This window comes from Cetorhinus maximus, chromosome 14 (genome assembly GCF_964194155.1).
Source record: "Cetorhinus maximus chromosome 14, sCetMax3.hap1.1, whole genome shotgun sequence".
Lineage (NCBI taxonomy): Eukaryota > Metazoa > Chordata > Chondrichthyes > Lamniformes > Cetorhinidae > Cetorhinus > Cetorhinus maximus.
The window spans coordinates 16,298,487-16,312,107 of record NC_135892.1 but is presented as its reverse complement, the minus strand read 5'-3'; the positions used below and the strand labels follow the sequence as shown (position 1 = coordinate 16,312,107).

Genomic DNA, 13,621 nt, shown 5'->3' with positions numbered 1-13,621 from the left:
GCACACACGCACCAACACACACACACACCAACACACGCACGCACACACACCAACACACGCACACACACACCAACACATACACACACAACACACACCAACACACGCACCAACACATACACACACCAACACATGCACGCACACACACACCAACACACGCATCAACACGCACACCCCAACACATACACATACCCAACACATACACACATCCCAACACATAGACACACCCCAACACACACACACACCAACACATACACACACACTCACATACCAACACATACACACACACTCGCACACCAACACACACACTCGCACACCAACACACACACTCGCACACCAACGCCTACACACACTTGCACACCAACGCCTACACACACTCACACACCAACACACACACACTCACACACCAACACACACACACTCGCACACCAACGCACACACACTCGCACACCAACACACACACTTGCACACCAACACACACACACTCGCACACCAACACCTACACACACTCACACACCAACGCCTACACACACTCGCACACCAACGCCTACATACATTCACACACCAACACACACACTTGCACACCAACATCTACACACACTCACACACCAACACGTACACACACTCGCACACCAACACACACACTCGCACACCAACACACACACTCGCACACCAACACACACTCGCACACACGTGCACACACACATACCAATACACACGCACACAGTACCAGTGCACACACTCATTCACTCACTCGATGGAAACTTACTGCTTCCATAGACTGTAAACTCTCTTAACATATAATATACCTTTCTTATTCAATTTCTGCCTGAAATCCAAACAGCAAAAAGGATGGAAATCACCGACCTAAGTGTACACTCTTGCATAATTGCATAGCCTCGTTAGCGCTGTTCACACACAATTTCTGTGGTTCAGCACGATAGGAATCTATGTATTCATCAGCTGGTCACACTTATCCCTTAAATTCCAATTCCAATTCCAATCTTAAACCAGGTATTTAACCGGCTCTCATTTCAAGGAGCCAAGCAATGCAGCACTAACTGTCTTTGCTGGGTTTTAAGGTAACGTAGGGGTTGCTGTACATTTTAGCAGATTTGTGTCCCATTCTATCGGAGTGAGAGACTCAACAGGCTTCTTCCTCTCTTCCAATCACATACGCTTTTCTCATTCAGCATTGCAGCGCTTTCCAATGAACATATGCACGATTCTCAATGCGATAGTTTACCACAGTAATAGTAACCAGTAATGGTTAATCCTGGGATACTATACATTGTGTTGGACTCAAGACTACACCAAGCAATGAACATAATAATTGATGAAGAATTCTGTCGCTGAGGTGCTGCGTGAGTTTGGAGTTGGCTCACTGCTTTGCGACTCTACAACCCGGATTTCACTCCAGGCGGAATGGGATAAAAGCCTCTTCAGTTTGGATAGTTTCGTGTTGCCATGGGAATGGATTTCACATCCGCAAATTGGGCGCCCCCACCGCGTGACTGTAAAATAGGGCGTGACGATGTCGGATCGGCGATGCGACATCATTGCGCCCACCCAAATGACAGAAGGCGAGCGCGCGCGCGGGAATCAGGGGCCCGCCATTTTGAAATGACTAATCGATGAGCTTTTGACCTGGTTAGCGATTGAAATGTTTCGCTGGCTGCTGCATTTTCGTTATTTTCCCACCCGTCATCCGTGAAAGTGTTTGAGAGCGTTTTGTGGCAGCTCTGATGAGGTGGCATGAGGGCAGAAGAAAAGGCCTGCCACTGGGACCATGGCTCAATGTAGCAGCAGATCCCGCCTGCAAAGGTGGTAGTGCCTGCATGTTGTTTTTAAAATTCATTTTTGGGGCTTTTTGAGCCTTCAGTAAAAAAAGAAAGAGACATTCACGGAGTAGGGGCCCTTTAAACTCGTAGTTGCGACTGACTTTTTGTTAGTGGCATTACCTCTCAGCCAGCTGGTGCCCCGTTCTACAGTCCCGATTGGGCACAGAACATAGGAACAGGAGCTGGCCATTCAGCCCGTTGAGCCTGCTCCACCACTCAATTAGATCATGGCTGATCATCTACCTCAAAGGCACTTTCCCGCACTATCTCCATATCCCATGGTGTCATTAGTCTTCAGAAATCTATCGATTTCTCTCCTGAACATGCTCAATGATTGAGCTCCACAGCTCTCTGGGGTAGAGATGTCCAAAGATTCAGCACCCTCTGAGTGAAGAAATTCCTCCTCATCTCAGTCTTAAATGGCCTACCCCTTATCCTGAGATTATGTCCCCTGGTCTTACACTCACCATCCAGGGGAAACATCTTATCTACATCCAGCCCGTATCACCCTGTAAGAATTTTGTAAGTTTCAATGAGGTCACCCCTCAGTCTTTGAAACTCTAGGGAATACAGACCCAGTCTCCTCATTCTCTCCTCATAAGACAATTCCACCAGCCCAAGGACTAATCTGGTGAACCTCTCTTGCACTCCCTCTATGGCAAGTCCTTCCTTATAGAAGGGGACCAAAATTTACACAATACTCCAGCTGAGGTCTCACCAAGGCATTATATAACTGCAGCAAGTCGCCCTTACCCCTGTACTCAAATCCCCTCACGATGAAGGCCAACATACCATTGTCCTTCCTAATAGCTTGCTGCACCTGCATGCTAGCTTTTCGTGACTCATGAACAAGGACACCCAGGTCTCTTTGGACACCTCACTCCCCAGCCATTCACCATGTAAGAAATATTCTGCCTTTCAGCTTTTTTCTACCAAAGTGAATAACTTCACATTCACATTATATTCCATCTGCCATGTTCTAACCCATCCGCTTAGCCTGTCCAAGTCCTCTTGAAACCTCCTTGCATCCTGCTCCTCGGAGCCCTCCCTTTGCACCTATGATTGGCTGCCTTCCTGTCGGACCGCCGCTAATTGCCATCTGGCGCTTGATTGGACGAGCTGTGACGGCGGGGGTGGGAATGAGAAGACCAGCCGGTTTCCGTTCCATCTCCCTCACCCCGCCGAAAATCTCCAGCCCGTGAATCCACATCACAAACTGTCCATTAGCCACCAGAAGTGAGCAGTCACTGTCTGTGCTGTGATTTGAGTGGGGAACATACAAGTCCCATGCTGGGAAAGTTCGGAGTTCTGCTCCTCAATTGGAGTCAACACAATTCTTTGGGGTATAGTCGACTGAGGTTCACTCTGTATTTGGTCTGTGTAACACCTCCTCTAACCAGCATCAGCAAAGCCGGAACCCAGAACAATGTTGCAGAATTTCCTACAACAACGCAACTGATGACTTAAAGCCATGAATTTCCCCGTTCTCAGCACTGAAAGAGTGGCTACGGTGAAAAAAATTCCTGGATTTGTAATTGGAATATGGCACAGCAAGCGTAGCGCCAAACTAGAGAACGCTGGTGCCACTGGCCAATGTTTGTTACACATAGTAAAGTCCAGGACAGTATGCTCAACATAGGAAGTAACTGAGACTTAATTGCAAAGAAAAGATGATTAGTCACTGTTTTGGACGATAAAGGAGTTAATAATGGGCGGCGCAGTGGTTGGCGCTGATGCCTTACAGCTCCAGGGACCCGGGTTCGATCCTGACCTTGGGTGTCTGTCTGTGTGGAGTTTGCACATTCTCCCCGTGTCTGTGTGGGTTTCCTCCAGGTGGCTCCGATTTCTGTCCAAAGACGTGCAGGTTACGTGGATTGGCCCTTAGTGTGTGTGTCTGTGTGTGTGCCCTGTGGTAGACTGGCAGTCCTGGGTGTACCCCACCTAGCGCCCATTGCCTGTCTGAATAGGCTCTGATTCCCCGTGACCCTGAATTCGATGAAGCGGTTCTGGAAAAGCGAGTGGGTATGAGGAGTTAATAATGGGATACCACTACATTTCAAAATAAAAAAAAACTCTCAGATTTCTAGGTTTACCAAGCAATCCCAGGCAAATAATGCTCATTGTACGAAGCTAACTACACCTTTATGTTTCAATATGGAATAATTAATTTTCTTGGAAAAAGCTTTTTAAAGATCAAATGTAAGTGCATGTGACGCACGCGCAAGGAATATCGAATGTTCATACATGTAAACATTTCAGTTAGCGTGAGGACCACTGAAATTCAGGTTAGCATCAACCCTTGTGCAGCTACAGGTAACTAGTTATGAACATTGTCACCTTGATATGATGCATTTGGTCAAATGAATGGGGCATTGATATGTCAACAATCTCATTCAGGATCGGACCACATTAAAGTGATGCTGGCCCCCAGTAGCAAAGGTTAGTTAGACTCGTAAAAAGGCTAAAAATAAATAAATCTGATTTGAGTTTATCACAGTAAAATGGGAATGCTGTTTTAAAAACCTGACCTATATTTCACTGGCTGCAGAACCAGAACCTTGTGATAAACTAATTTCCTGAATTCCAGATGGAAAGAGGTATAACGCGACGTGGAGATGCCCAAGATTAAATGGCAAACAAGGCTTGAACTGGATTTTGATCTGGGCCGTTACATGGGGCATCTTAAAGAGTCACTGCTTATTGTGTTGGAGTTTTTCAGACTTCCCCAATTATCAAAGCTGATGATCCTTAGCTGAGCTATTTTGTTAATCAATGCATTTAGAAGAAAATCCTCTTGTCTTTCCTTGTTGATCTTATTTATGTACCGATGAAAAATTGAGAAACTGGATTTTAAAAAATTCTGCTTTCTCCCTCCTACAAATATGCAGGTGGCCATTGATTTCTTAATATATCTCCATAAATCACATCATCGCCAAGGGCCACCAGCACCATTATTCTTCAGCCTACGAGGCAACAGCGATCAGAGTGTTATTGATTAATTTGTAATCACCATTGATTTTAATTAGGGTGGAACCATGATTATTTTTTTCAATCTTTCCATGAGGTTATTAGTGGAGCAGCACAAAAGTCGTTGGAAATTATGCCATGGTGGAAGTCACTTGCGCCATAATTTCCCCTCTCGCGCTGTAAAACAGGCCATATATTGTCTCCTCCTCCTCTCAAAGTGAGGAGGATGTTTGCCATGGAGTACAGCCCATGGCGGGAGTCTGCAGGGGGAGTCTTTTAACGTGGGAAGGCTGTTACTCTGAAGCTACCACACGGTTCTGGCCAAACAGGAGACTCTCTGAGACCCTCCCACTCTTGCCATAGGCGTGTGGGAAGGGTTTACAGGTTGGTAATCCACCTGTTTGGCCAAGTTATGGACGCACCATCAAATCCTGCAGTCACACTTGAACCTGGAGCTTCTGGCTCAGAGGCAGGGACACTACCCACCCCGCCACAAGACCTCCTCTGCTATGTCGTTTAGGTGTCCCACTACAATGGTGCATATCCCTAGGAAATTCTTGCTCAATAATGCTGTCAAAATGAAAGTAAACACCTGAAAATGTAGAAGCAGCGACAGTATCTTAGCGATTAAAATGTTAAAGGAATAGCCCGAAATCCAGGCTTACTTAAAGCCTCAGAAACTGAGGCTTAGGTCTATATTTAACCTAAACTCTGCCTGTTTTAGCTTATGACTTTATTATGGAATTGAATTATCAAATAGGGAGTTTGAGCAGTTGAACTTTGACATTAGAGGTTTATCTTGGAGCCACGTTTTTCAGGGTTGATGTCAGGAAGCACTGCTTCACACAAAGGACAGTGGAAATCTGGAACTCATCCCCAGAAACCTGTTAAGGCTGGAGGTCGATTGAAACCTTCTGAACTGAGATTGATAGATTTTTGTTAGGCAAGAATACTAACGGTTATGGAACCAAGGTGTGGTTTAAGGTAAGACCATTTAATTATGTCAGCATCTGTAAGCGTAGCAAATATAAATACTCCCAGAGCTGCCCCCAGCCTATTCTCTACACACTAAGCACAAACTAGTGAATTCATTGCAGCTGCCACTTACATTTCTAAGTAAAATTTTCCATTTTCACTGAATGGAAACACAATAATTAATAACATCCTGTCAGCAGCTATTCGTTAGCGGCTTAGAATAATTCAAGGAACAAATAGTTCTGCTCAGAAGGGGTTCAATTTGGAATCACGCTCGCAATATTTTACAACTATCTGTACAATGTCATTTCAGCAGAAGATAGGGATTGTTCAAACCATACTTACTCTTTCAATCTCTCCCTTTCTCCCATAGACTATGTACATGTTCTACGCTCTGGCAATTGTCTGCGATGATTACTTTGTTCCTTCATTAGACAAGATCTGTGAGGTATGTGCTGCCTGATATCTAGATTGATTCTCTACATTGCAATGTTGTGGATAGCCGGTTTACAGTTATTGTCAGACCTATGATAATATAATAACTTATTGCAATATTTTCACTGTGATTTGAACTTTTATTTGATAATTACGGATAATAGATAATCACAAACCTATGGTTATGCTCTGACTGCCTAATCATTTCCATAATGCGCAAAACTGAAACCTTACGCTGCTGAGCAAAGGCCTCGAAAGAAATAGTTCAACAGCCGAGGCTGATGTTTTAGGTCATCGAGGACATCAGAAACCATATTGGTTTGGACAGCAGAGGAAATCAGGAATACCTATCCAAAGGAATGATTGTTCTTCCTGTGCCTTTGTGAGATTGAACATTTCTTAAAAACGTTTTGCAGCATCTCTCGCAAATGCTCCCAATGTACCCGTCAATCTACTCCTATCTATCAAGATATAAAACAGTTTAGCACTTGCATGTACTTCTGGCAATGTTTTCCATTATAAATCCATGTTAACAATGGAAATGGCCATGTAAACATGTTACATTGTAATTGCACCCTTCTCCCAGTAGAGGCACTACAGATGACGCAATGGGCAGAATTTAATGGAGGCGATGGGGTCTTGCCTGCTGGTTGGAGAGCCAACGAGAGTCCTTTTAGGGAAGGCCTGCTGCAGCAAGTGCCACTCAGGCATTTAACTGGACAGCAGTGGGCCCTCCACAGGATCAACGTCCCTGAGGGTGGAAGTCCTGCCCACCAGGAGTTGCCGGACAATCAGAGGCTGGCAGCTCTAATGAATAATGGTGCCGCTAGGGAGGCTGTGGCAGCTGTCGGCACAACACCCACCCAAGGCCTAGTCTCATTGCTGGATCCCAGATCACAGGTGAGAGATGGCGGGCGGGGAATTGCGGGGGAGAAGGGGCCGGCAGCAAGGGCAGAAGAGTGGCTCTCAGCGGGCCTCCCCCTTCCCGATGCCAGGTCCCTCGATCAGGCACTGAGTGTCTTTGAGTGAGAGCCCCCCTCCCCCACCGCCGCCCATCACAAGCAACCCCGTGCTGGTTTGCTAGTCATGATCCCCGCTTGATGAGCTTCCCCCTACCCCCACCCCACCCCCTGCTGCTGGGTTAATACCGGCAGTGGCAGGATGCCACCCTTGGGTGGGCATTAAATGATGATTTAGCTTTTTTTCAGTGGTAACACTCTCACCTCTAAATCAAAGGGTCATGGATTCAAGTTCTACTCTAGAGCCTGAGTCACAACCTAAGCCGAGACTTCAGTGTAGTGTTAAGGGAATACTGCACTGTCGGAGATGTCCTTTTTTTCAGTTGAGATGTTAAACCAAGGCTCTGTCTGATCTCTCATTTGAACAATCACCTAGTCATTTTCTCATTGCTGGTTGCGGGGCCTTGCCATGTGTGTAAAGTGTGAAAACAGTGACTACACTTCAAAAGTACTTCATTGGTTGTAAAATGCTTCGGTATGTTCTGAGGTTGTGAAAGGCTCTATATAAATGCAGGGTTTTTTTGTTTGTTCATTCATTTGAAAATGACCAAATCGTTTGTTTTTTTGTGATGTTGCGAGGGATAAAAGCACTTACAACAATGCAGCCCTCCCTCTGTCCTGCACTGATGTGTCGGCCTGGGTTATGCGCTCAATCCCTGGAGCTGGGCTTGAACCCACAACCTACGAGTTCGAAGTCGAGACTGCCGATTTAAATTCTAGCAATTTTTTCCAAGTCGCTGCTGAGAAAACCTCAGCTGCACTTGTAGGGAGCTCAGGGAATTGATCCTTCATCTCCCCCAGTTTCCCGTCTAGCAATTCTAGCTGCTGTTGCCCTGACTTGCCAGCTCTTTGCCTTCTCCCTGCAGCTTCCTGCTGCTTCTTAGGGTGAGCTACCACCTCCCACCCCACAATATCTTCTTGGCCAGCCTCCCCTCTATTCTGGGCTTTAAACAGAGTTAAATGGATGTTCAATAGTAATCAAGGCAGCTGATTTATAATTTTCACCCAGAGATGCATATAATGATGGATATTCTGCCTTAAAATGTCACCAGCATTTTACTACACTATCCTGCCATCGGACTGGCTGTACAGCACATATTGGAGGTCTTGTTGGGCAGTGCATAGTGCCTCTGCCTCTTTCTGAGCCAGAATCTTGGGGTTCGAGTCCCGCCTCAGGACTTGATGGCCCAAGGAAAGTGCATTCATAACACAGCCGAGAATATTGATTATAAACCTGCAAATCCCCCCAACACATGCCAATGGCAGGTGGTAAGAGTGGGAGAGATTCTGAGTCAGCCATGTGGTGGAAAGAACATTGCAGCCTCTGCCATCACTGTCCATAGCTCCAGGCTACAACATACTGTAGAAGTGCATGTTGCCAAAGCAGCTCGGATCCCTGAATGAACTGTAACACACCACCACATCACTTCAGAAAGCAGCATAGATTCTGACTCACTGTGAACAACACCGTGGGAGAACCTTCCTGCATTAGTACAAAAATGTTACATACTAGTGCGTTGCTCATTGGGTCGAGTACCATTGAAAATATTTCTGTCACACCCTTTCAACAATGTACAAATAATGTACAGATGCAGGCCTGGAGGAAGCATTCAAATATTATTAAGGCTCAGGAGGGGTCCAGATGAATGTGGGCCATTTAAAAACTAATGCCATGCAGGTAAGCAGCTGGGGACCCCAGGGACATCTCAAAACCTTAGCCGGGGACACAGGACGTGGAGCTGCCAGGTTGATTTATAGCTGCGGCCAATGGCATCAAGAAATGTAGAGGATGGACCAAGGCTGGAGTAGGAGAAAGAATGGGGGTGGCAGAAGACAATGGGCCCATACCATTGTAACAGTTAAGAGCTGGAATCTGGACACGTGAAATGGGGCAACAAGGGATGAACAGGCTCGTTTTCCCTTTGGAGGCATTTCCCACGGCTAAAGGAAGGATAGTGATGAGCAGGAAACTGGTCCCCTTAGGACAATTTGCAAGGGTACCAATAGTAAAGGGAACAACAATTTATACTGCATGAGAAGAGAGTGCTGATTGGTTGGCAAGTGGACTCTGATTGGTCGAGGCGTTGTCATGGAGAATGCATCAGGGAACAGTTAACTGCCAAGCTTTTGTTCAAATTCAAACCAGGCAGGTTGACTTTGACAGCATATCCCTTTTTTCACTAATAATCAAGTTCTGTATTACCAAACGACTATTTAATCACCTTACTTAAGGAGGGACAAACTTGCTTAGGAGGCAGCCCAGAGAAGATTCCCTAGGCTGGTTCCTGGGATGGAGAGGTTTGTCTTAGAAAGAAAGGTTGAGCAAGTTGGGCCTGTACTCATTGGAGTTTAGAAGAATGAGAGGTGATCTTATTGATTCTGAGGGGGCTAGACAGGATAGATGCTGAGAGGATGTCTTCCTTCATAGGAGAATCTAGAACTAGGGGGCTCAGTTTCAAAATAAAGGATCTTCCATTTAAAACAGAAATGAAGAATTTCTTCTCTCAGGGTCGTTAGTATTTGGAACGCTCTTCCTCCAGCGAGCAGTGGGGGCTGGGTCATTGAATACATTCGAGGCTGAGTTAGACAGATTTTTCATTGACAAGGGAGTCAAAGGCTATGGAGGCAGACAGGAAAGTGGAGTTAAGGCCACATTGGATCAGCCATCATCATAGTGAATGGCAGAGCAGGCTCGATGGGCCCAATGGCCTGCTCCTACACCTATTTCTTATGTTCTTATGAACTTTTCCAGAAGAGGTTTGAATTCAAAGGAAGCCCATTTGGCACCACCTGAAGCTGCCTACCTGACATTGAAAACTGAAGCACATCCTATTATATTTTTGAAAAAGCATTGCTAAAGACTGGAGGGGCATTAATTTAAACAGCCCTGATTTCTCCTCTCACTACCCATCCATAAACAGAAAAGTGTTTTTGATTTTTGATTTCCCTCTTTATAATTGGTGGCGTGTTTCCCCCAACCCTTCAGTTTGGGAGTTATCTAATCCTCTATCAATAACCTCCCAGCAAACTCGAGATCAGGTAAAATAAGAGGATTGGTTTATTTTGCACGCGCACAAAACGTGGGAAAGGGGTTTTGCAATGTCCACCCCATACAATAAAAGAGGGATAAGGGAAAGAATGGGGTACAGGGCAAGACCACGATAAAAATAAGAGTTATGGTTTCACGTAAGTCCAGGGTCCAGAATCAAAAGTCCAATGGTGTATTCCTTCCGAAGTTCGCAGGCTAAACTATTGCAGGGTAATCTGACTTTCCAGAAGTCAGATGAATTAGTCTTGAAGGCACAGATACAGATGTTCTACTGTTCCAGTAGTTCACAGTGCAGATCAGTGCCAGGCTATTGACCTGGATATAGGTTTTTCTGCTGCTACCTGTTGGATGGTAAAATGGTAGACAGAGGCAGGCTGTTTGCCTGGAGTCCTGCTTCTCTTCTCAGGACAAACAGGGAATGAGAATAAAACTCAAAAGCTCTATGATTAAAGGAATTTAAACAGCTCCAGCCTCATTCATGTGACAGGGCGGTTGGTTTCAGGTCAAGCTATTCAGCTAATGAGGTGCCTGGTTGAAACCCATTGTGTTTTGGAGCAGGTAACAGTGGGGCCATTAGCACAACATTGGAGATTAGGAGTCACAAATAGCTCTACCTTTGTCTGTAGCTGGCTGGTATAGACTTAACATCTACGAGTCCTTTGTGTTGGCTTGGATGGAATGTTTATATAATACAAGCCACATTCCAGGATGATGAGGTAGCCTTTGCCCATTGGAACAGCTTAGAATCCTCCAGAAACCAGCATGTGACCAGCTACAGCATTTTGAAAAACAGAAAAAGTAATTTTATTAAGTAGCCAGGCTGACGTGGATATATATATATATATTTTTCTTCCTGTGTTCCTGGACGGGACACCATTGGACCAATTTAAACTTCTGGTTCACAACAAGGCAGCACGATTACAGCTCGTGTTCACTTACATGATGCAGTAGGTTCCTATGGAGAATGCACACAAAATGGCATTGGAGCTCCAAGGGGGAGGAGGGCTGAAGCAACTAGAACCAGTGGCACCAGAAACTCTGATATTCAAGCTTAAAGGAGGGGCTGGGGTGTAAAGCGACAGAAGCCGCCAATTCTGCCACCATTGGGAAAAAAATATTTAAAGGCTGAAATAGCATGGATGAAGCAGATGGGTTTATTTTTTTTAACCTGCCTGTGCTTCAGCCTCAGACTCCTGAGGACCAAAGGAGATAGGGCAGTGGTTTCAGTCTCTTTTTTTTTTCCCCCAGAACTTTGGTTGGCCCAAAACTATTGGCATTCAAAGGGGGAATGGGACTCGGGCAAGCAGGATTGGCGCCAATTGCACCGATACTGCATGGAACATAAAAATTGGTGTAAATATCTCCTTACTATTAAATGTTCTTCTGGCCACAGTGGCAAACTCTGGCCAAGAGAATCATTAGAAAATCTTACAGCACCAGAGAGATGTGGAGACAACTTTTATAAATCTTGCTGATAAAAGAGACATGCTATCGAACAACAATTTATATCACGTGAGAAGAGAGTGCTGATTAGTTGGCAAATGGACTCTGGTGCAAGATGGAAAGCTTCGCCATCATGTCTGTTTTTGCAGAAATACTCATGTTCTATACCACCAAACAACATTTTTTTAATAAATCTATTAAAAGGAGAGGAAACCTGGAGAAATTTTAATTATAAAGCATACAAAATCATACTACTGTACTTCAGATGTAAAACATCCTGCGTAATAACACTGACTATTTACCATGTAATGTGACAGGCTGAACTTGGCATTTAGCATTGAAACTCCTGTCACAGCACCACTTAGCAGTGTCACAGCCAAGCGGTACTGCAAGTGTGGACATCAAACTGTCAGATTCTTCATAGGAAATTTTAAGGAAGACCTTAGAATGAAGTATAAATAGCATTGATGCACAACATCTCCTGTCATCACATTTCAGGTGCCCCCAGTGCTAATTCAAAGTTTTATTTTGACATTCTTGAAAATAACGTAAAGAAACAAAGTCAGAAATTGGAGAGTAGAGGAGACTCCAGTGCCTTCAGGCTTTGAACTGACCTTCACAGGAACAAAGCCAGTATCCTGAGCTCCAGCCTAAATATCAATTGACCTTTTGAATGAGATTCAAACACTGTTTTCAACGTCAGTGAGATTTTGTTGCCTTAAAGGGACATGCACCTACACTTCACCAGAAAAGCAAAACATTGAATGTTAAATGACGTAATGTTCCCGTTTTGATTAAAAATCCCTCATCCTCTGACATTCTGTGCATCGTGCCAAGACTTACTGGCGCAATGAATAAAATCTTTGAAAAGTGCACGTGGAGTGAAAAAGAAAGGTCAACCGTTAGGCAGCCAACTTTACATTTTGCTGAGAGGCAACATTTGCCCTTCCACTATCACGGTTAAGTTGGCAGGTCATTCTGACTTGTCATGATTTTTCTAATGATAATTTTGGCCCTGAAAGGATGCCCTGCCATACTAGCAGACAAACACTCCAAAGCAGCCTGAGATAAATGGGTTAATGCCTCTGCTAAAACTGCAGCAAGAAGAAAATCAAGACGGATGTTACCCTGAGGTAATCCAGCAGCATTAAGTCAGTGCCCAAAACTCACCGACATGTTGGACGATCTTGAGCCCAAGCGATACTGAGTGAAAACATGTGCCTCATTCCTTTTGGGCGTCGCTTTTAATAGAAAAACACACCGAGCCTCTTACTCCTCGATTACCCCACGTAAAATGACCGCCCGCACATGTTTGTCGTTTTTTTATTTCCCACTACCTGGCCACGGGGAAGCGGAATTCTCACTCGAACCCGCAGAATAACAGTATTTCACAGCTGGCCGGAGTCCGGCTAATAACAACCACATGGAACAGATGGTATCGAGTAAACATTTTAAGAGAATTGATTTGAAGTATTCAGTGATGTAAAAGGGCACAAACATGAACTTGAAAGGCAACCATGCGCCAGTTAAGTAGACACATGGCACCCAGTCAGATTGGAGCATTCCGGCTAAGATTTGCCAGCCCAGGTTGCCTCAATTTGTGGCAATAAGTCGGCAGACCTAAGCCGCAGCTGTTGCTGGCTTCAGAACGATTGAGCGTGTGATGAGGCAAGCGAGCAGGCCGACACAGGAACCTCTGGCTTAGCTCTGCACCTTCATATCATGTTGCCCCGCCCACCCCCACCCCCCCCGCCCCAAACCCGCAGCAGTTCGTATGTATTTTTTTTAAAAGTCACGTGCAAAAAAAATAAATAAATTCCAGAGCCGGCACCTAATGAAGGGTGAAAATAAAAATGAGAAAGAGTATGAGCAGGGCAAAGCTAATAAGAAGTGTG

The 13,621-nt window shown here is 45.1% G+C and overlaps 1 protein-coding gene across 1 annotated transcript in view; it reads left to right on the top strand.

The window, feature by feature from the left end:
* slc24a3 (solute carrier family 24 member 3) overlaps positions 1 to 13,621 on the top strand; it is a 369,032-nt gene that overhangs the window by 237,294 nt on the left and 118,117 nt on the right. The window contains exon 4 of the mRNA XM_078556574.1: positions 6,154 to 6,228. Coding sequence (XP_078412700.1) covers positions 6,154 to 6,228 — 75 coding nt within the window. The remainder of the gene's footprint in view (positions 1 to 6,153; positions 6,229 to 13,621) is intronic.